The 25,248-nt window shown below is 40.9% G+C and overlaps 1 protein-coding gene across 1 annotated transcript in view; it reads right to left on the bottom strand.

The window, feature by feature from the left end:
* The window catches only part of LOC126373061 (uncharacterized), a 148,787-nt gene that overhangs the window by 111,218 nt on the left and 12,321 nt on the right, over positions 1-25,248 (bottom strand). The window contains exons 4-5 of the mRNA XM_050019022.1: positions 13,395-13,483; positions 5,430-5,616 (exon numbers count right to left, since the gene is read on the bottom strand). Coding sequence (XP_049874979.1) covers positions 5,430-5,616; positions 13,395-13,483 — 276 coding nt within the window. The remainder of the gene's footprint in view (positions 1-5,429; positions 5,617-13,394; positions 13,484-25,248) is intronic.

Raw genomic sequence — 25,248 nt, 5'->3', positions numbered from 1 at the left:
CTGTAATCAGTCTACTTAGAGCAGCTGGACATATTTCCACAATATACCTTGACGATATTCAATTGTTAGGAAGATCATATCTTGAATGCTCTTACAACGTGAACTCAACTATTAATCTACTTACCGCTCTTGGTTTTATAATCAATAGGGAAAAAAGTCAGTTGACCCCTTCAAAATCATGTAAATTTATAGGCTTCATCTAGGATTCACATACTATGCAAATAACTTTGCCCCCCGAAAAGAAAACACATATCAAAGCAGAGTTACAAAATATCATAAACATTACTAGGTGTAAAATTAGAAAATTTGCTCAACTTATAGGACTTCTTGTGTCTGCGTGTCCCGCAGTGGAATATGGAATGTTATATACAAAACAGTTAGAACGGTGTAAGTATTTAAACTTACAACCTCATGATGACTATGACAGGTATATGAAAATCCAGGAAAACTTACTCTCGGACTTTCAATGGTGGCTACGTGCTATAGAGAGCCCTGCGCATCGTATTCGAGACGACTGTTACGCGGTTGAAATATTTTCTGACGCCTCAACTACGGGGTGGGGCGCGGCCTGCGGGGGTGACACCGCGAATGGGCCTTGGTCACAGTCGGAGCGCGGGATGCACATTAACTATCTCGAAGTGCTTATCTGCTTACTTTGCGATTAAAATTTTTGCAAAACATTTAAAAAATTGTCTAGTTTAAATTCGCATAGACAACGCTACTGCGCTATCCTACATTAACCGCATGGGCGGGATTCAATTCCCACATCTCACTGACATTGCTAGACAGATCTGGCAATGGTGTGAACATAGGAAAATCTTTATAAAGGCTTCATATGTCCCATCTAAAGAAAACATCGTAGCTGACACTGAATCCCGACGTTCACATCCAGACATAGAATGGGAGGTAGAAAATTCTACTTTTGACCAGTTAGTTTCACAGTTTGGTTCCCCAGACATTGACCTGTTCGCCAGTAGACTGAATAAGAAATGTGAAAAATACATATCTTGGCACAGGAACCCTGACGCCTTCGCTATCGATGCATATACGATAAGCTGGAAGAATCTATATTTTTATGCCTTCCCACCGGTTTCGAAGATACTTAAAACACTGCGCAAGATTATCGCCGACAAAGCGACCGGTATCATGATCGTCCCGTTGTGGCCCACACAACCTTGGTACCCAATTTTCCGCAGTCTTTTGACGTCCCATATTTTTGAGTTCAGTTCAAATGACCATGTAATCGTTTCTCATTCGAGCAGGAGGAACATTCACTCGAACCTTACCCTGGCTGCCGGAATATAATCCGGGCAGCACTATTGCGACGGTGCGTACCAGCCTCGGCAGTAGATAATTATAATGATTAGTTCTTTAGCTGATTCATCTTTTAAACAGTACAACACCTATATTAATAAATGGTATGATTTTTGTAAACAAAATAACACACCTTTATACGATGCATCAATATTTAAAGTCATGGAGTTCCTTACTGATTTATATAATAGTGGCAATCAATATGGTTCGTTAAATTGCTGTAGAGCAGCCTTGTCCTTAATTTTAGGACCCAATATATCGACGGATTATCGTATTCAAAGGTTCTTCAAAGGTGTGTTTAGGCTAAGACCTACTATTCCCAAGTACGATATCACTTGGGACACTGGGTGCGTGCTAGATTACCTGGCTCTCTTGTACCCTAACGAGGCCATATCAATGGAAAAACTTGCAAAAAAAAAAAATGTGTAACATTACTGGCACTGGTTACCGCCCATAGGGTACAAACCCTGTCGAAAGATGTTTCCAGATAAGATTGTTATCAAAATTTTAGATCTCATCAAAACTTCGAAAGTCGGTACGAATAATCCAGTCCTTACCTTACCTTTCTTTCTGCAAAAACCTGGGATTTGCCCAGCCAAGTCATTAATTAGCTACATAAATAGAACGGCCTCAATTAGAGAGTCAGATTACCTTTTTATCAGTTTTAAGCGGCCTCATAAAGCCGTCACCACACAAACACTCAGTCGTTGGATTAAGTCTACACTGAAAGATTCTGGTGTGGATGTGTCAATCTTTTCAGCACATAGCACGCGCCACGCTGCCACATCCCAGGCATACAGCGCAGGGGTTAGCATTGACCAGATTCGAAAAACTGCTAGTTGGAGTCAAAACTCCACCACGTTTGGAAAATTCTACAATAGAACCATCATGACCACAAACGAGGCAGAGTTGGCTCGTGCTATATTAAATAATAATTTGTAATTTTATTTAGTTTGTAATCATCTAGACACATTATAATAATAAGTACTAGACAATTATACATTTCATCTACATTTCGTTATAGTTTTCTTTACTGCGATATTTTCCGAACCTGCTCTCAACATCTACATTGTGTTCAAGCTTATCATCTTACAGGTTACTAATCTCGAGAATGAAGCACGAAGTATAATTAACGGTTAAACGAACTTACCTGTAAGTGAAGTTCTATCGTAATTATACGAGTGCTTCGCCGGTGGGAAATAGGCGTGAGTTTATGTATGTATGTATGTAATAAAAAAATGAGGAAGCATGAAAAAGTAAACAAAGAGACTGGAAATAGTCAACGATTATGCTGTGTTTTGAGCCCTTTGAAAGAAAATTAATCCCATTTTAAAATTTCAAGATCAGGGGGGTTAAAAAGGCCACGTAAAAATTCTTTTAAAAAAGCAACATTGCCATTTTGTCATCTGTGTAGATTTTGCACTTACTTTTATATTCGAAAATGTAATATTACTTGTTTAGATGAATTGCTTCGATGTGCCCTTTTTGACCCCCCGGAAGTCAATCTAACCATAGAAGACAGACATATTCACCAGTGGGTACTTATATTGTAATGAACATGTTTCCTCCATTTCTGTGGCATTTATTGACAGCATCGAAGTCGGACGGAAATATCAGTTCGATACAGGTTGTATGGCCCCATTCACGTTGCCGAGAAAGCGTGGGCGGGGGAAAATCAACGTGCGAAAATAACGGATCGGTTACTAAATAAAACTATTATTTTTGTTCGCCATTTGAGTGAGGCGTCCTTTATAGAGACGCTGTGTTCGGGAGTTCTTAGTCCCTACAACATGACATTCGCACGACGAATAATGTCTATTCTTCGTAGATACCTACCTAAATGTTGTAACCGAATAGATCGTTGAAACCATGGCGGCGGCGATATGGTTCGTCACCTATCACGTTGGTCTAACAGAAAGCTCGGTGAGGTGTGGGTACTTAGTTCATATTGCGATGGATGTACCTCTGACTACCCTAATTGGAATTTAGTCTTGAGCTTATGTTATGTTACACTATTCGCTGAAAAAAAATCAACATTTGTCGTGTCGCGTGCGACAGCGTGACACGTGCAGTAAAGGCAGCGCTTGTGAGATTTTCTCACGTCCGCTGTAAATGTGGATCTATTGTTCATACACAGTGGCACTAAACACAGCCATTGTATCCGCATCGGTATATTTTTACTCTAATCATAGCATCCTCGTCCACAGGTCAGAAAACTACACGATGTTGGTGGGTATTGGCACTTGTTTGGTTTATAGGCAATATTAAAACCAGTCGTCAATATTGTAAATGAGGTACGGTATTTGTATGTACTTGTACGTTTTTTTCCGGGTAATTAGAATAATTAGGTACCTATGTAATATGTAGTTAGGATTTACGTGCCAAACTTATCTATAATTTCATGTGCTGTGTTTAGACGTTTTTGTAAACAGCCTTTGAGGAATGTTTTTGCCAAAATTATTCTTAGTTTGTCCCACTGCTGGGAGAAGGCTGCCCTCCATTTCTTCCACTCACTCTCTCTCTCTCTCTCTCTCACACACACACACACACACACTTGGTGGGATATTTTTTTGCTAGATAAGATTCTATGTTTGATTTTTTTAAATAAAGGTCAAAAAGTCTATGATTTCAAATTTGGTAGTCTAGTTTTACAATTTAGAATTTTGAATTAGAAATTTCCAGCTACTAAAACACGCCAGTTCGCTAATTAAATAAGATGGCGTCGGCCAATTATAACTATTACTCGGGCAGTAACATTTTCACTGGATACTAAAATAACAAATGAGATTCCCAAGTAAGGAATCCTCTGAAATTAGAAGCTAACTCTTATTAAAGCTGAATTGCAATATTCAAGGGCCAATTATTTCAGAATAACTCTATTAAGTCACACTACCTCCAGGCCAAAGTTCAATAGAATTTTCATTCGAATTAAATGAGAGGAAAATTTTACGCAAGTTATTATTTTATTCTCCCAATTTAGTCAGAATTGTTCAGGTATGAATTATCTTTGAATCTGTAGAATAATAGGGGCAATATAGGTACGCCTTTTTTTTCGTATTAATTAAAAATACACGAGAACTTTGAATGAGATTGTTTTTAGTATTATTGTCATGGTCTGTATTTACCTACATCTTGTGTATGAAACTTACCAAAATAACAAAAATAGGTCATACTTTTGAACATTTTGGAATCGTAAACGTCCATCAACTCAAACAGTCACTCACTGGTAACAGTCTGCGGACGGTTTAGTCGGTAACGCAGACTGGCCGATCCTTTCACCACGATGGCGATCAAATGTAGCTTCGATCGCCATCGACTCGCAAAGAAGAAGATCAACTCAAAGCTCAGATTTTCACTCAACAATTCAGCTTTTGAAATAATAAAGCCAACATAAATTATTTTATACATGGGTGTTTATAAAAACTCAACTATTTATCCTACTTAGCCCTAAGGCTCTTAAATAAAGTGCATTGGGGAGATTTCAAACGATTGAGAGATCGGCCGGCGGTAACAAATGACTTCGCTCTTTCTGAGCACTTCACCTGAATGGTTTCAAAGCTCTTTTGATTTTATTTTTCCTATATTTTTTTACCTCTTTTATAACCAATGTTCCAATTGGTATAAAGCCTTTTGGAGATTATACGGTCGAGATCGGATTTTGTCGTCAAAAGTGGGATTCTTAGGGTCTGTGTTTTTATACATACTTAGCCGAAACATAAGCTTCGGTATACCCAGTGAAAACCTACCAAGATTGGCAAACCCTTTCACTACGCGGTGGTAACTTTATACCATCGATACGATGAACAAAACCAAGGGTTTAAAAGTTTTACCTGAGATGATTCCGTATTTTGAAAGGCACGTTAAGCCGTCGGTCTGGGCTACTAGCCCAAATACCTCCACAGCTGTGAAGTATACTCTGTGCCTTTCGATTGACTGAGGGACGGTAGTGCCCAGTAGCGGGAGGTATGGTCTATACAAGGTGTTAATGACATCGGAACGAAAACTTTGAGGGAAAATTTCACTTGATATTAACTAAGAATCATGGTTATTATCCCCCTCAGTGTTCGTTACGATGTCACTAACACCCTGTATAGGCTGATTGGGTGCTTGCTTACCTGAACAAGCTTGCGGTGGCAGCGGGAAGATGAGCGTTGTGGAAGACTTGCGCCTGGCGACTGCGCAGCCGAGGGACTGCGGTTTGAAGCTGCGCAGTTGCTGCATGAAGTCGCTGCACTCCATCAGCGCCACGTCCGCAAAGTGCAAGTCGCACAGGATTTGGTTCTTGAAGCGCCGGGCACGTTTCTAGACAGAACAATTTAGGTTCAAAATAATTTAAAAAGGTCTCACGTAGAAACAATTCATTTGAAAAGCAATATTGCTATTCGACATTTGCGGATGTAAAAATAAGTGTGCGATGTCAACAAATCTCAATTAGCAATATTGGTTTTTAGGTGAGTTACTAAAAATCAAGACTATAAACTATAATTTGATTACAAGACAAATAATACAACTTATTGTTTTCTAGGCCTGAGAGAGATAGATTAACAAAGAAAGGGCAGACGTCGTATACAAGTTTCCTTCTACCACGTGTACGAAAAATGTGCAAAGGTGATTCAGCGTTGTCCTAATCAAACTAGGTGTGCCTAGTTTGATTAGGACAACGCTGTATGAGGGACTTTTCAGACTACGTTACTCAAACAATAGGTGCTATTCACATTTAACGTGATAATTACCTATTTTCTCATTGCTCGGGGTACATAATTATACAATATAACGGAATGGCAAAGGCACATATAAAAATAATTGTTGCTTGATGGATCAGATACGTATAGAATTATTCAAATTTCAAATTCAAAAATATCTTTATTCAGTAGGTAACATAGTTACACTTTGAATCGTCAATTTTTACATAACGAACGTCTCATCCGCCTAAAACTACTGCAGCTTCTCACAACCTGAGACCTCACTATGTGGCTACTTATATTTCTTCTCTTTATTTTGATCAGAATAGTAATAGGTGGAAGAGGTATTGTGCCTGGGTGTAATAACATGGGTCATGATTTATACCCATAACCAAAGATAAAAGATGCATATGTCTGTTATCCATCAAATTAAAATGTTAAACGAAGAAAAATCCGTACAGCGCCATCTATATATTTTTTTGTCGAACGTAGCCTAGAAAGTTCCTTATTAAAAAACGAATCGTTCGCTTAAAATGGCTGGTGCATTGCGGTGCATATATACGTAGTAAAGTAACCTCTCTTACGTGTGTAGTGTGCGCAATAACTGACGGACTCTTCTTCTATCATGTGGGTTGTGAGGTGGAGTACTAACCTCATCAATCCTGGTCACTGTTGAGCCGCCAAAGGCCCCTGACATGGCTCATGTAACGAGTACTTACCTACATCAGTAAGTAGTAACCGGGACCAACGGCTTAACATGCCTTCCGAAGCACGGATCATTTTACCGTCGGACAATCAGGTGATCAGCCTGTAATGTCCTGACCAAACTAGGGACCGCAAAGTATTTTTTTGTGATATGTCCTGACCGGGAATCGAACCCGGGACCTCCGGATTGTGATCCTAAGGCTCAACCACTGGACCACGGAGGTCGTTAGCGGACTGTTTGATGCTCAATACGTACATACATACATAAACTCACGCCTATTTCCCATCGGGGTAAGCAGAGAGTCTACCGGTCGTCGTATGTGGGTGGGAACTACATATAGACTGTTCTTGGTGCTCAATATGTGGTAAAAAAACATGAATGAAGATGTTTTTCTTTCTCAGCAGGGATGATCAATCCAACTTATTGTGTGAATGAAAACGTTGCGTCATCCTGAGATTGTGTTGCGTAGTCTATATCTATATCTAAGTGTCTATATCTGACAAGATTATCTAATACAAGTCATTTCTGTATAGAAGAAAGTCTACAAGCTCCATTCGATATCATGGATGGAGCTCGCGTAAAAGGCTGTATCATCCCGCGCTTATAACCAGTAGTTGGATAACTCCTTAAAGGTGGCAGATTTTATCGAAGGGATTACTTACATTTGTAGTGAGGGGACCAGAAAAAAGGAAGAAATTTCGCCACGTCTCAAAAAATAGCTTAATAAATTCTGCGTTTCTAACGGACTTAAACACTGAAATATCAATCGGATGCATTCGTGATTGAAATATGATTAATTAATCAAATCACAATGGAAAGTTGGAACAATTTTTACAAAACAGAACCCGCTGCCTGGTTTTTAAAAGGATTAAGTTATCACTAATGCACCGGCGATTGTCTGGAAACTTTGTCACAATACAGCAATTATTTATACAGATACACTAAATATTAAATGAGGCAGCAAGTTTATGCTGTCAGCAGGTTCTGCTTAGACCTTGTTTAGACGCGACAGCTTAATGTTGTGACAGTTGGAAAGCGCTGAGGGCATCGGTATAAAATTTAAGACAACAGGCCTGAGGGTGCCCAGTGGGATGCGAACCTCGGCTCGGGACTTTGGATTATATTCCAAAGAATTAATCGACTCTATCGTCTAAATCGTCAACTACGCGGACGGGGTCAGTATCGGGGTCCTGAAGTGTTTAAAATCGCGACCTGATTGGTCACATTTACGGCTAGAGTAATACTCGTAGAGACATGGCAGCGTGGAGCATAGCTTTGAGTGGCACGTGTCGCGACACGCGGTAAACTCAAACTTAAATGACAATATAGGTAGAAGAGCTTTCACCCAGAAACAGTGTCACGCGCGTTTACTTCATATGCAATTGCATAACTATGCAGGTATCTCACCAAGTTTTAATTATAGAAGACGCCAAGCGCCTACGATGAAATGGCTTTGATTTTCGTAATTACATATTATGAAATTTAGAACACTTATGTATCTCGTTAGTCTCAATATATAAGCCAAATTTCATACGTTTATGTAAAATAGTTTTTGATTTATGAGGGGGTCAAAAGTGGCTCCAAATGGTTCGTGTAATATTACACACGGTGCGGCTCGCCAGTTCTGTTTCTTGAACTTGGCTTGACACGCTACCGCGTGTCTAGATTACCTATCTTCGATCTTATAAGGCTTCGAAGGTATATTCTCATTTTTAGCAACTCATAAGGAAATTAGTGGACATCAGAATCGCTCATATAGTAGCACATGTATTAATGAAATATATTCAGAGGAATTGTAACTAAACTCTTCAAATAAATACCTCAAATGCTCAAGGTTACATAATAAAAATACAAAAGTCAGTTACATAATTCCTACAAGCATAATTCCAATAAATCCTTTGTGAAGCGTTCCATTGAGCAAGCGCTCACTGATATGGAGGGATTGATAAATTTCCCGTTTTCCGAAAATCCTTTGAGTGTCGAGCGAATGCAATCCGGTACCTGAATGAGTGAAGCCGGGATGCTTGCATTAATATGCTCTCTTCTCCTTTGTTTCCCTGCATTTACTCTCAAAGCTCCCATCACAATAGCGATGGCGGCTTCATTGCACTGGATCAAATTTCCGACTGGCGTTTTCTGAGAATGCTTTCAAAACGGCATTTTTTTTGATTGAACAACCATAATAATTTTATCTTATTTTTGAAGACTTGTTTTTGTGAAAATAACCAGTTCATAAACAGTAGTCTAAAAACATAATAGAAATGAAGCTACAAGGAAAGAGAGGAAGGGGAAGACCAAGAAGAGCTTACATGGAACAGATTCAAGAGAAGGCGAACGTCGTGTCTTATAAGGGAGTGAAGGAATTGGTTTGTGATAGACAATAATAGAGAATGCTACACCGACAAGAGCTTGGCTCTTAAATTAGTGATGTGATGAACCAGTTCATATTAAAGTAAGTATAATTGACTATATAATTTTGATTTTTGTATCATCTTTGTGTTAATATAGCAATAAAAGTGGGAGAGTAAATCTGCACCCTCGTTTCTGCGGCATTATTCTCAAATTACCTTCAACCATGCATGCATCAAAACAAAAGTCCAAGAACCTTAAAATGAAATAAAATTAAATTAAATTTATTCGCTCAAGAGTGGTACAACAGATCTTAAATATACATTATATCAAAAAAAGTCCATCACTCAACCATACAGCGTGCGAATACAACAACATGTACAACTAAGTACTTATATCTACTACAACCAACACCTGAACAACTCATAAACAACTGAAAAACGTTCCCCATTTTGGTTATACTATGCATTTGAATTAGGAATATTCATCGCCAGGTAAATTGGTACTGGATCCGTGAAACTCCGGATATTAAACGCTATGCGATGCTGAGTCAATGTTTATTTTGCCGAAAACTCTACGACCTGTCTGAGAGCTGACAACTTTTAAATATTTAAAATGCTTTAGTCGTTCAGCTAATCGAGATTTTAGGGATTCGTAATTTGAACTAAATTTTTTTAGAGACTATAATAAGTATTTAAGAATTATGCTACTATAAGAATCATTATGATAAGAATCCATTCAGTATACTGAAATTAACACTAAAATACTTAACTTAAAAACCGATAGTCAAATCAGTTACTTTTAAACGTTAAAACACGAAATTACTTACTATATATGTAGGAAGCAAGCCGTGTCGTCATAAAAATACGTGACAAAATGTCGCACTAATTATTATATTTATCTTTATAAAAATTTATAAGTTTTTGTCACGTGTTGATCTGTCTTTATTTAGTAAGTTATCAGAATGTCATAATTTATCTTTGATATAGGAAACTACCCAATTCAAACAAGAAGAACAAAGAATTTTATGTTACTTTATTGTATTTATCTTTCATTTATAGTTTCACACATCACTTTTTGGACGATACACGGCAATGGGTCATCAGGCGCAGCGTAATGAAACATTGATTAGTTTACACAATGAAAATAGGCCATTACTGTACCGGTACCGACCTCATCCTAATATTGATTCTCACTCAATAAGGGTGGGCCATTTAGCAGTAGACCAGGAAAAAACAGGGATATGGTTAATTTACCTTATTTGTTTATTAAGCACACCTTTGGCGAGAAAATGGTGTGGATTCTATTTCGAAAAAACTAATGCTAAAATAACTACCTCCGTGGTCCAGTAGTTGAGCGTTGGGCTCACGATCCGGAGGTCCCGGGTTCGAATCCCGGTGGGGACATACCACAAAAATTACTTTGTCATCCCTAGTTTGGTTAGGACATTACAGGCTGATCACCTGATTGTCCGAAAGTAAGGTGATCCGTGCTTCGGAAGGCACGTTAAGCCGTTGGTCCCGGTTACTACCTAGTGTGTAAGTTAGTAGTCGTTCTATGCCAGGGGCCTAACACCAGGGTTGATGACGACGGTAACATACCTCACAACCCACACGATAGAAGAGAAGAGAAGAATGCTAAAATTATTTAACCTACTTTCTTACAGTTTTTAATGCAGTTTCGGAGGTATGTGACCTAACCTGTATAGGGCTGGTTTTTCCTTCGCGGGTTGGAAGGTCAGAGAGGCAGTCGCTTCTGTTAAAGTGATTTTCGTGATATGTCCTCACGGGGATTCGAACCTGGGACCTCCGGATCGTGGGCCCAAAACTCAACCACTGGACCACCGAGGCCGTTTCTACCTATTAAAAATGTATAATCAGTCCCAAAATCCCGATACCTACTCTACGTATTAATATGTTAATGTACCTTCTTTACTAACTTGTTTTGTATGTTTTGTGCAATAAAGTATATTTGTGTTTGTATCTGTACTTATTCACTGTTTCAAAACAAGTAAACGAGTTCGTTAATAAAAAAGAAGTTTATATAAAAGAATTGCTTGAAGTGACAATATTTTATAACTCAATAAAGGGAGAGGGGTAGAGCCAATGAAAAACTTGGGATGACTTTGAAAGTTTACTCGTTTCGTTAGTTAACGGTTGTTATCAATATTGGAAATTGAGTGCGCTTTTATATAACACGAGTTATTATCGGCTGTATCTTTCATCATCACCAGCCCATTAACGTCCCCACTGCTGGGGCACGGGCCTTCCCTATGGATGGATAGGGAGATCGGGCCTTAAACCACCACGTGGGCCCAGTGCGGATTGGTGGTTATTAACGACTGCTCCGAAGCACGGAGGAGCTCAAGATGAAAACTTTTTTTTTGTGGTCACCCATCCTATGACCGGCCTTTGCGAAAGTTGCTTAACTTCAACAATCGCAAACCGAGCGCGTTTACCGCTGCGCCACCGAGCTCCTCTTATCTTGGCTGTATCTTTATTTTAGTTTAATCATTTTATAAATAGCTAATACTCTAAGACTGGGCAACCTAATGTGCTCTCTTTATCCTTAACGTGATGTTTTATGACCTCGTAACTTAAAGTACTGTTAGATAGAAAAGCATCGATCGGTCTAATCTCGACTGATACATTACCCTAATGAACGTCACAGCACTGACTTCTGTACATTAACAGATCTAACTCGTATCACCCATTGAAGCTATTGAAAAACAGTAAAATAATTGTTCTGTCCAATAGTATTTACCAACTTCTGTCTATACAAATCCATCCCTAGCATTATCCCGATTTTCACATGGTCCGCTTACCTAACCTGAAGATTTGACAAGTCCGGTTTTTTTACAGAAGCGACTGCCTGTCTGACCTTCCAACCCGCGAAGGGAAAACCAGCCCAATATAGGTTAGGTCACATACCTCCGAAAATGCATTTCTCGGAAATGTGGGTTTCCTCACGATGTTATCCTTCACCGCTGAGCATGTGATTCATTTATGATCCAAAAATGAATCCGAAAACAAATTCGACAATCATTGGTTTAGGCCTGTGCTGGATTCGAACCTGCGACCTCAAAATGACAGGCAAGTGTTCTACCAACTGGGCTACTACGGCTCTAGACTTTGTCTATACAAATATAATACTATTATCGTATAATGTTCCTCAAAAATACTAGGTGTCTGAACGCCGGTTGTCAAGCCGACGGTATGTTTCAATTTTCCACAGATACAATTCTTCAGTTCCAGGAAAACCCACACTAGTGATCAATTACACGGAACACGTATTGTGAAAACTGTAAAGGATAGACTTGAAGAATACACGAGTAAGTCTAGGTTTCTCCCTAGAAACAGACTTTAAGACCTATCTCTAAAATAAAATTAGCGAAATACCATAATAAGTGCTTAGATTAATAACACGTACATAAACAGCCTATATAAGTCCCACTGGGCACAGGCCTACCCTCAATCAACCGGAGGGGGTATGGAGCATACTCCACCACGCTGCTTCACTGTGGGTTGGTGGACGTGTTTGGGCTAGTAGCGGCTTAGCGTGCCTTTCGAAGCACAGAATCATCTTACTTTTTCGGACAATCAGGTGATTCAAGCCTGCAATGTCCTTACCAAATAAAGGACAGTCTCACAAAGATTTAATAAAATAGATTAATATGGTTATTATTTTTAATATAACTTTGTTATTATTATTTATTTAATTTGCTTCGTCATTCTTTCCTCTACGGGAGGTTGTCTACGACGCGACGCGACGTTCACGATACAGAGGCGTTTAAAATTGTGCACAACTAATAGAGTAAGTGCCTAGAACTGTAAATTAAATAATGTCTGTTAATCTTCATGTAGAACCAAGCTAGAAAGAACCATTTATGTCATCATGTATTTACAAATTTAAATTAAGAATAGATAACGTAACTAATGAGTACTTAAGACATTGTATGTTTATCGAATATGTCGTGATTTTGTATTTTCATATTCCTAATCTATATCAGAGTCGTAACCTAATATTGTGTCTAGAAATCTGCGCCGTAAGATGATAGTCATTTTGACGTTTTGATAAAAGTGGTAATATGTGCGTGGTTTAATTAGTTTCACCATTCGCAAACTGCAGTAAAAAAACACTGATTGTTTTGCCACTTTCTTTAAGTAATTACAAAGGTTATACGTCCGCCAATAAGAGACAGAATTAATATATTTAAAACCTTTTTTCTAAAGGTATTTTTATGTTGCAATTGTCAACAAAAAGTTTCTATCTAATTTGACATTTGAGTTGGCCTATTGTGTGGGAACTACCATCATATAGCGGTGGTCGAGTAAAATACTGACCTGGTTGGGTCCAGTGAGGTTCAACCCGCAGGAGTTGCAGCGGAGACATTCCTCGTGGTAGTGGTTGTTATCGTACAACGGAGATGGTTCTGCAATAGAATATACACGTTAGTAATTTTAAGACATAACAACAAAACATCAAAAAGAGCAAAAAGTGCTGGAAAGAGTTGAAGAAAAGAGAACCATATTGAAGCCTATAGAGAACCGGAGAGGAAATATGATTGGCCACCTGATACCACACGATTCATTTATAACAAACATTATAGAAGGAAAAATTTAAGGGAAGAGAGGAAGGGGTAGACCTAGGAGAACATTTATGAAACAAATAAAAGAGAAGGTGCAGGTCGTGTCGTATCAGGAGGTGAAGGTTTTGGTTGGAAGAAGAGAGGAATGGCGATTACTTCACCGACAAGAGCGCAGCTCTTAAATAAAGAGAGAGACAGAACAACAAAACATAAGCTCATGACTGGGATAGTCAGAGGTCGCAAAATGAATTAAGGACCTCACCGAGCTTTCGTCATTCAAGACATTTTATCTGTCGCTAATAATCGGTTCATAAGACTAACGCAGGTGATTTAAACAGTTTTCCGTTATGGCACAGCCCAGACACTTCATACAAAAATCTCTGTTGCGAACTCTTCGTAGGTTTTGTAATCTTTTTATATTATTATGTTTTTTATATTTATTCTCTTTTGACATTTTGTATGTTGATTTTGTTTTTCTTCGTGTCGTTTGCTTTTTTGGAGACTGGTGAAAATATATTAAATAATTCTCAAAGCTAAGTATCTGTTATTCCTTCATTTCATTTAGTTATACAGTCCACTTCATATTCATCAGCTACCACCGTAGCTCACATTTTGGTCCTTCTCCGGTAGTAATCATCCCTATTTTCTCAATTTCATTTATTTGACATTTCGGTTTTCTCTCATTTCGATTATTTGTTGGTAAAGGAAACACATTATCTACACTCATTTTAACGCATTTTCTTTACTTTACGCTTCGATTTTTTTTTTTCACCCATGTTTACCCGTAGCAAGAGCAAACTCACGCAGGCGGTTGAGCACGCCCCCGCCCCAGCTTCGCAGCACGCCGAACCTTCATCGGCAGCCGACGATGACCGCGCTCGTAGCGCTCGTAGTGGGTCGTCACGGTCGTCTGCCACCATCAAGGCACAGAAGGCTGCAGCTGAGGCGCTCGCTCTCCGTCGCCGACTCGAGCGTGAACAAGAGCTTGCCTCACGTGAGCTGGCGCGTCAGCGCGAGCTTGCTACTTTACAACAGCAGGTCGAGGACTGCGAACTGCAGGCGGAACTTGCAGCTATCGATGCCGAGGCAGCTAGTAGCCGTGCGGGCAGCTTTTTAAGTGGTAAAGAAAGCGTAGAACGAACAAGGCAATGGGTTGAAAACCAAAAGCTTAGAGAACCCGGCTGTTCGGTACCGCCACCGGCAGCCACGAGGGCAACTTTATTTCCACCAACGAGTCTCAAAGAGCAACAATTAAAGGTCAACGCGTCCGAGACGGTCGGTCATACGACCCCGCTCGTCCCAACGGAACCTGACCCACCAACCGTTCTTCTTCAAGCTGTAGCCGACACAGCGGCAGCCGCAAAGGCTCTGGCCTCTGCCGCCGGCGTTAAAAAGCTAGAGTTGCCACAATTTTTCGGCAACGCGATGCAATGGTTGCAATTGGAACGTATTTTCGATTATACAAAGATACATTTTTCAGCTTTAGACAACATAACGCGACTAGACAACGCACTTCGTGGGCCTGCACGTGAGGCCGTAGCGGCGCTGTTGATGTCGACGGAGGACCCCGACGAGGTCATGCGCGCTCTCGAGGAAAACTTTGCGCGCCCCGAACTCATCGTATTCAGGGAGGTGAACAGCCTGAAAACATTGCCCAAACTAGGTAATGAATTACGTGAGCTAGGAATCTTCACAAACAAGGTACGCAACTCCATTTCTACTATGAAATTATTAAACCAACTTGAATATATAAGTTCGCCTGAGCTTTTTCACACAGTGTTAGGCAAACTTAATCCTACCACTAAAACCAGATGGACGGATTTCGCGGTCCAGGATAATACCGGCCGTCCTAAACTTGAGATTTTGTCCGATTTTTTGAAACGCGAGTTAGACCAACATATTCGTTTCGGTCTTTCGCCCGAATTGGGCTCGTTTCAATCAAACAACATTCCGGTCTCTACATTAAAACCTATTAAACGCGAAAATGTACACGTTGTTACACATAAACCTAAATCGCAAAATACAGGGTGTTCAATTAAAACAGAAAATACAGAGCCTAAGTGTGTATTTTGCAAAAATAACCACAACATCCGGGATTGCACTGAATTTAAAGCGTTATCAATTGAAGGACGTTGGCGGTGGCTGCGTGAGGCGAAAGTCTGTTATCGATGCTTAAAGGCAGGTTCTCATCAATGGAAAACATGCAGAGTTAACCCGTGCGGGGTGGACGGCTACGCTTTTCGTCATAGCTCGCTTTTACATCAACAACAACCATCTCCTCTCGTTAACGCAATCCACACAGAGCTTACAAACACAGATAACACTCAGTCGATCTCAAGTGAACACGTAGATCCCGAAGAGTTGATAGTATCTACTACTACGAGCACCACCCTTGCCACCCGACCTCGTGCTTATCTTAAAATCGTTCCTGTTACAGTCTCCGGCCCTACTGGAACCTGTAACGTGTACGCACTCCTCGACAACGGAAGTACCGCTACACTTACAGATTCTAGCATCGCCACGCGTATTGGAGCGACGGGACCGCGACAGACGATAACGGTCAACGGGGTAGGCGGTCTCGTAAGAAAAACTACCGTCTCCTACGTAGAGTTCAGCATCAAGGGTAGGTACTCGCAAGAGACTTTCAAAATTAAGAACGCCCGCGCAATGGATGACTTAGGTCTACGGCCACAATCTATAAGTCGCGATAAGATAAATTCATACTCGCATTTAAGTGATTTAATTGATTTTGTCACGTACGAGAATGCCACTCCAAGCGTACTCATAGGAGCGGAACACTGGCATCTCTCAATAAACCGAGAGGTTCGGACCGGAGGGAAAAATGATCCCGTCGCTTGCCTGACAGCGCTTGGCTGGACACTGTATGGTGTTGCTTCCTCCCGAACAAAACTCATTGAATTTGTAAACCACACCTTTGTGAGGTACGATGACGACAGTATTGAAACTCTATTAAAGGAACAATATAAACTTGACTCCATAGGTATAAAACATACAGACACATCGCTCAACAAACAGGATCAACGCGCAGTCGACATTTTAGAGGCGACTGCTAGGCGGCTACCCTCTGGTCGTTTTGAAGTAGGTATGCCTTGGCGCGACGACCCTGACAGTCACCCCCAAGCGTTGTCTCGTTTTTTAAGTTTGGAGCGTCGTATGTCCAAAGAGCCTGAGTTCGCTAAGGCATACACCGAGTTCATGAATAACATGATTGACAAGGGTTACGCAGAGGAGTGTTCTCCAGAGTCTTACCACGTTTTTCATAAAAAAGACTGTGACAACTTGCGGCTTTATCTCCCACATTTTGGCGTATACCATCCTCAAAAACAAAAGGTTAGGGTTGTGCACGACGCAGCAGCTAGAAACGAGGGTATAAGTTTAAATTCCCTGCTGATCCCTGGTCCTGATCTACTACAACCTCTTCTCAAAATTTTATTTCGGTTTCGGGAGGGTCTCATCGCGATGACAGCCGACATTAAGGAAATGTTTCCTCAAGTTCGGATAAGGGAACAGGACAGAGACGCTCTTCGATACTTGTGGAGGTCAGACAAATCACAACCCCTTAAAGAGTTTAGGATGACATCGGTCATATTCGGTGCGTGCTGTAGCCCCTTTGTAGTACAGTTTATAAAAAACAAAAATGCTCGCGAACATGCTCACCAGTTCCCTAAAGCCGTAGACGCCATCTTGTTCAGTCATTATATGGACGATTACATCGATTCTCAAGATGACGTAAACGAGGCCGCCCATTTAGCTGCGGACATAGTCAAGGTGCATGGTGCAGCCTGTTTCGAGATGCGGGGATGGATCTCCAATAAGTCAGAGGCACTTAAGCTTGTCCCCGAGGACTTGAGAGCTGTCCAACAAGTGGAGGTTGATCTTGGTGAGTCAGCTACTTTCATACGAGCTTTAGGCATAGTGTGGTACCCCAGCACAGATTTTATAGGGTTTCGCACGGGTTTGACTGAAACGGCGCCAGTCAAATTGACTAAGAGGAAGGTTTTGTCTCACATAATGCGCGTTTATGACCCTTTAGGTTTGTTAGGGCCCATTGTTGTACAAGGGCGAATACTTTTTCAACAAACTTGGCGGACTAACGTCGGTTGGGACACCGACCTTCCACAAACTGAGGCATCAAAGTGGTCCGATTGGTTCCGAGACCTGTCTAAAGTTACGGCGTTAAAGATTCCGCGGTGGTACTCGGGAGCGAAGGGATCTGAACCCTCTTTTAGAGAGCTGCATGTTTTTTCCGACGCGAGCTCGCTCGCCTATGCCTGTGTTGCTTACTGGCGCTTACTTTACCCCGACGGAAGCATCAAGGTCGCTCTCATAGCGAGCAAAGCCAGAGTTTCCCCATTAAGACCGATTTCGATTCCACGCTTGGAACTGCAGGCCGCTTTGATAGCCTCACGGCTTGGGGTCACCATCAAGGACAGTCATCGCAAAAAATCTATCCGTACTTATTTTTGGACTGACTCGATGACTGTCCTTCAGTGGTTACGTAACGACACACGAGCCTTTAAACCTTTCGTTGCCCATCGGCTTGGAGAGATATTAGAAAATTCGTCAGTCGAAAATTGGCGATGGGTACCGACAGATTTGAACGTGGCCGATGATGCAACGAGGTTGCGCCCTATAAATTTGGACGCTACCCATAGGTGGTTTAGCGGTCCCTCATTTCTTTTGAAATCTCCGGAGGACTGGCCCTCAGAGCCTTTTGAATGTCCCACCAGTTCGAGACGAGTTGAAATGTCCGCGAAACGAATTGGTGGGATTACTCACGATAGGCGCGGTCATTCCCGACCCAGTCACACCTCCTTTGGACCGTTTTAGTGACTGGGTGCGCTTGTTGCGTGCCACAGCACGAACGCATCAAGCCGCGGCTTTGTTTAAAAACTGTTTGGCTACCGCTCATCAACGTCTCCGCCGCTTGTCCACGCCCGCCACGCTGCCGCCACTCGATGCCGATCTCATGAAAGCCGCAGAAAGGCATGTTTTACGACGGATCCAACTCGAGTCATTGCAGAACGAAATCCATCTTATCGTCAACTCGAAGCCAATCCCCTCGAGCAGCCGCATTTCCAAACTGTCGCCCTCACTGGGAGAAGACAAGCTCCTGCACTTGGCTGGGCGAATTAAAGCAGTCGAAAACGTGGACCCCAACGTACGCTCTCCGATCTTACTCGATGGTCGTCACCCAGCTGCCCGATTATTGGTCGAACATTACCATCGGCGAGCTGGCCATGCCAACCATGAAGCAGTCATCAATGAAATTAGACAAAGGTTTTGGCTTCTCAGACTCAGAAACACCGTCAGAACCGTCGCGAACCGATGCCTACAATGCAGAATACGAAAAGCCGCACCGTTGAATCCACCGACAGGAGACCTGCCGCCACAGAGATTGGCACACCATCAGCGGCCGTTCACTTACACTGGCCTCGATTATTTTGGCCCCGTAAACGTGACTGTCGGCCGCCGCCACGAGAAACGATACGTAGCGCTCTACACATGTCTCACGACGAGGGCTCTACATCTGGAATTGGTGCATAGCCTGTCCGCTGATTCGGCGATTATGAGTCTTCGCCGCTTCATAGCCAGAAGAGGACAACCAGATACCATTTTCTCCGATAATGGCACGGCGTTTGTGGGAGCAAATCGGATTCTTCGAGAATTTTTCAACGAAAATGTACGAGACTTCGTGGCTACCAAGGCGATCCGCTGGAAGTTTATACCCCCGGCGGCTCCCACTTTTGGAGGTGCGTGGGAGAGGATGGTGAAAACCGTGAAGGTGGCCCTGGGAGCGACTCTGAAGGAAAGGTCGCCCAAAGAGGAGACCTTAGCGACGCTTTTGGCGGAGGCTGAGGCGATCGCCAATTCGCGACCTCTCACGCACGTCTCCGTGGAGCCTGATGACCCGACGACCATCACGCCGTTTCATGTTTTACTTGGAGGGTTGCCAGCTCAAGTATAGATACTTTGCGGTTTCCGGCGTCTACGCCGCAGACTGCAACCTTTTTGGCCGAGCAGAGTGGAGGAAAGCTTTACGCCTCGCCGACCTGTACTGGAAACGCTAGGTGCGCGAGGTGCTCCCGACATTACAGCCTAGACAGTCTACCAGGAGTCACGCAACGGTTCGAGTTGGCGATACAGTCATAATCTGCGACGAGACACTGCCCAGAGGATTGTGTCCACTTGGACGGATCACTCGGCTTCACCCCGGGCGAGACGGAGTCTGCAGGGTGGTGGACGTGGACACAGCTGCGGGCACGCTGCGCCGCCCCCTCAGAAAGATTGTGAAAATTGGTGCAATGCTGCACGAGGGGGAGGATGTTGCAAACTCTTCGTAGGTTTTGTAATCTTTTTATATTATTATGTTTTTTATATTTATTCTCTTTTGACATTTTGTATGTTGATTTTGTTTTTCTTCGTGTCGTTTGCTTTTTTGGAGACTGGTGAAAATATATTAAAAAATTCTCAAAGCTAAGTATCTGTTATTCCTTCATTTCATTTAGTTATACAGTCCACTTCATATTCATCAGCTACCACCGTAGCTCACAATCTCGTTCGTACCCAATGCCGTCTTACCGCGAAAGTGTGAGCGAGACAGACAATTCGAACGCGCTCCCTTACTCCTTAACGACTTACGGCGATTTAGACCAATATACGGTCACGAGTACTAATATGTATACACTTTGAAACCACGTCACATTAACTTATTTGGCAAATTAAACCGTAAGTTTCATTAAATGTCAAATATGATAGTGCGACAGGGTTCTAAAGTGGGTACATGATAGTGCTCATGACTGTACAAGCCATTCTATACGCAGTATTATAATAATATGTATCATCCCTATTTAGATATTTTTTGCGAAAATATTCTTTATCGTGAAAATAGGCATTATTAGGTACTTATAGTACAAGACCTAATATGCAGAATAATGACGAAATGGAAATAATCTTCTTTCCTGGTCTATTTTACGAGTTGAAAGTTATCACCATTTATAAAATAACAAATACTTTATTTCACAAACAGGGAAAAAAAAAACAAAAAAAAATAAAATAGAATGAGTACAATAGGCGGCCTTATTGCTAAGTAGCAATCTCTTCCAGGCAACCATTTTTCTTTGGCAGGCATTTATTTTAAGACATATACGAGTAGGAATATATTTATGACGACGCAATGAACACTATGTAATTTCTGGAGCTGGAATGTAAGTGCTGGAGGACATTAAGTTACGGGTGTTTTCAAGTATTGCCATCATGTTTCAATATCACGTGAATCAATACAGATAGACACAGACAAAACCGCGAATCTCCAGAAGACAATTTACCAGAACTTGTCTTATTTGGTATTGAGAATTCCTGTCTGAATAAGGGAATAACCGTCTAGGAACCAGTATTAGGCAGCCAAATTACCTAATGTAACAACTTTTTTAAGAACGTTTTTCTTGCAGCCTCTTTTCTTGAGAAACTGCAGTAGTATTAGGCCGGTGAGACGTTCGGCAAAAAAAAAACTATCGATTCAATATAACTTTGTTACTAAATGAATAGACATATTTTTGACAAATTGAACCCAAAGGTTCACTTTGACGTGACACGGTTCTGAACTAGGTACATAATAATTATTGCTCATGCATGACTGTACATATTTCGCGCAAAGAAGGTTCGATTTCTCGACAAAAGAAGAACAAGAAAAATTTTTTATTTACCCTATTCTGTTGTACTATCGCATCGAAAGTTGATTTGTTTGTTGATCGTTTCGAATTGATAAGCAACGAGCGTTTCCAAATGATACCTCTACCCAATATTATGCAAAAATAACATTTACGAAAGAGAACGAAAATGCGTATCAGTTATACTTAAAGTCAAGTGTAAAAAATTCATTCAGAATACGTTCGTAAACATTGGAACATTATTGCCCGACTGTGCATTCCCAATGCCCATTTGTTAAAAAGAGTGAATGTTCAAATTTCTTTTGGCATTACGCCAGAGGGGATAGTGGAAAGTTGCCAATATACCTTCGGAACCTTAGTTTCATTAGGAATTTCTCATTGTGTCAATTCTGCTGGTTACGGTACCTGGCGTACTTTAAAAGGAAAATCGGAACCCTTTTAAGATCACTCTCGTCCCGTCTGTTGGGTACTTAAGTAGATACTAAGTTAAGTATCTTATTAGTTTCTAGGTCTGAACTTCACCAATGCGAACGTATGATGGGTACTAATAGAATTTCTTTATTTACGTAACAAGTGTCAATAACTAAATTCTAATAATTGGTTATTTAAAACACATCATTTCCACATAGCACATCCACGCTTTAATGGAGTTCGCGCTTAAGGCCTTGGGTTTGATCGAAATCGTACGTATCGGAAAACTGATATTTATTTGTTGTTATTGTGCTCTGTGCTGGTTTATTTTATTCTAGCATAATATTTGTGGGCTAATTTGAATTTAATACTACATATAAGTAGTTGAAAGACATGGTAATATACTCAGAACCACTAAAAATAAACCTTAGAAATTGAAAACCAAACAATAACTAAGGTACCCGTTAATTGTTGTTCTTGATTGTTACACAAAGAACTCTATTCGGATCCTAATAAATGCAAAAAGTTTAGAACTTTAGCGGTAAGTACTTAAAGTTAATATTGATTATGAATTTATAAGTGAGTAATAATTTTGTCTGCTAACTGCCGCGTTGGGGTAACTTTCTTGAATCGTGGGTCTGGTTGAACTTAAATAAAGTCGATTTTTATTCCGATATTGGGTGAAACGCGTTCATTCTTTCGCTTGAGGTATTTTTAGATGTCGATTTTATTTGGACGAAGTGAAATGAAAGAGATTGATGGGAGTTTATGGTATTTATCGGATCATGCGCGTTCGTTTTGATTGTCTTTGAGCAAGCGTCCCGTCACAGCGCACTCCCTGCCCTTTCGATGTGTCTACTTTGTACCGTTATACACGTAGGTTAGGCAAAGATTGAAGACAAATAATCCACCTGTGATTCCAGTCAGGACAAGGTCCGCTGTTCCGTAGTCGCCCTTGTCGCCCTTGTAAAGGTTTGAATATTATCAATCCGTATAATACTATTTCTAAAGGAATTGCTCTGTTTACTGTTAGACGTAATGAAGTTGATTTGCATTTTGTCATCATTGTTATATTTCAGTACTGTTTTAGCAAAGGTTAAGGATTCAGTTTATAATTATATTCAATCGTGCCTGTGTGTAACGCGTATCTGTTACTCTTCAGTATACTCTACTAGTTGTGTTTTTGTTGTTTACCGTAAGCCTGCGATGCATGAAGTCTTTGATGAGAGTGGAAGAAACTGAAGTGGTGTCAGTATCCTAGTAAGTGGAACTCCGTGGTCTCTGCCTACCCCAACGGGAAATAGCCGTGATCTTATTGATTTTAGCCATAGAGGCAGTCAATCAGCTCGCGATACCAAACACTTCAGGATACCGACCCCGCCAGCGTGGTCGACGACTTCCCTCAATCAGCGCTTATCGCTATCGACCCACTAGGGTCGATTAACTCTTTCAAATATTTTTCCTCTCAGACGACGCCCTGAGCCGAGGTTCGAGCCCAACTGGGCACCCTCAGGCCTGTTGTCTTAAACGGTGTACCGGGTGAGAGCCTTCAGCGCTCCCCATTTGTCCGGCCAAGTAGTTAATGCCATCTGCGGCAAATCTACAATAAGTCACGTCAAAAAAAGATCTTATTGATGTACGTGTTTTGTTTATTGGTGTTTTGTTAGTGAGAGCAAAAAATTGCGCCGATCTGTGATTGTTTTCGCTGCTGCTGCAGCTCAAATCTCTGCTGATTTGCTGTTTGTATCGAATCTTTTTGTTTAATATGTGAACATTTTGTTTAGTTGTATAAAAACATATGCGGCACGCTGAGAGGTGAGGATATGGTATCCCGACGTGCCGGCAGAGTAGGGGAATGATTGGTGATAAAGTAGAAGCAACAGCAAGCAGTAGTAGTATAGTTTATTAAAAACACTTCACAAACTTAGTAACATAGTCACAAAAATAATAGTTCACAATATACACATTTCACAAAAGGAGGGCACTAAGGAGGGTTTCAGAGGGCACGGCCCTAAACAGTATAATACACTTGTTGTTTATGTGAAGGTCAGGGATGCAGTGAGTCAAAAGTGAGTAAAATGAAAGGAAATGCGAATGGAATGGAATGAGAATTTCGTAATTTAAAATGATGACGGTCCGAACAAAAGGCCAGTATGTGCAGAGTTTGTACTCTGCTACACATATATCCGGATATTGGCTATGTAAGCAATGTTGTCAAAGCAGACGACCGTGACACCAATTGATGCGTTTCGATATTCGTCACCATTCCCAACTATTGGATGCAGCGGTGCGAAAATTTGTCAAACGAACCGGGCGGTTTGTGTTTAGTAACACCCACAGCAATATAATATTCCGTGAAACACGGCTTATGCAGGCTCGAGGCTTATATGGAAAATAATTACAAATTCCGGTCACGAGTTGTCGTATTCAGGCCTTTGAGCTTATGTGATGAAGAACAAATTATAGAGTGAAATTTTTATAAACTTAGTTATTACGTACGACTGTGTTATCACTACATAGTATAAAATAAAGTCGCTTTTTCTGTCCCTATATCCCAATGTACTCGTACGCTTAAATCTTTAAAACTGCGCAACGGATTTAGATGCGGTTTTTTTAATACATAGAGTGATTCAAGAGGAAGGTTTATATGAATTATAACATCCATTGCACCCGAGCGAAGCCGGGGCGGGTCGCTAGATATTGCAAATTTAAAATTAAATTATCTTATTTTGATGTAATAAAGTAAGTATATTTGATTTGAATTTGAATTAGGCTTCAAACATAAATCATGTGGTGTTAATTGAGTCATTATCGTAGGTTTTTTCTTTCGTCAAATCAGAGAAAATCGTCTGTGAAAATAAAAATATCAGCGTTTAAAAATCCAACATCACCATTAAATATAAGTTCACGGCAACGTCCCAATTGGGGTATCCAGAGGTACATTCATGGTAAAATGAACTAAGTACCCACATCTCACCGAGCTTTTTGCGTATCGCCATCTATAATGATCGAGCTAACTGGGTTAGTGAACTTAAGATAAATTAATAACTCATTGGTGCAAGTCCAGCACCAGGCGACCATATTGCCATTAACCGGACACAAATCCTGGAAATTACGTGCTTGAGAAACAAGCCGGTGTACCAAAATCAAATCAAATCAAATATACTTTATTGCACACAACATACAAAACAAATTCACACAGATGATGATGATGATGTACCACAGGATGATAGTGACTTTTTTTTTTATTAAATAAAAATAACAACCTTAAATCTAATACAATTTACTGACCACCAAAATGGAGGGCCATTTGAACGTGGACTAGCCATCATCACTGGCGTGACGTACAAAGAAGTATTATTAACCAAAATAAACAATTAGTTGAGTGTAGGTACGCAGCGTGAGCACATCTCGTCACACACACACACACACACCGATATAACTTACAATAACCTACAATACAATACAATTCAAACTTGCAAACGGGTATCTGCAACATCGCATACC

This window comes from Pectinophora gossypiella, chromosome 15 (genome assembly GCF_024362695.1).
Source record: "Pectinophora gossypiella chromosome 15, ilPecGoss1.1, whole genome shotgun sequence".
Classification (NCBI taxonomy): domain Eukaryota; kingdom Metazoa; phylum Arthropoda; class Insecta; order Lepidoptera; family Gelechiidae; genus Pectinophora; species Pectinophora gossypiella.
The sequence above is the reverse complement of the archived record's forward strand: the minus strand, read 5'-3'. Positions and strand labels throughout refer to the sequence as shown.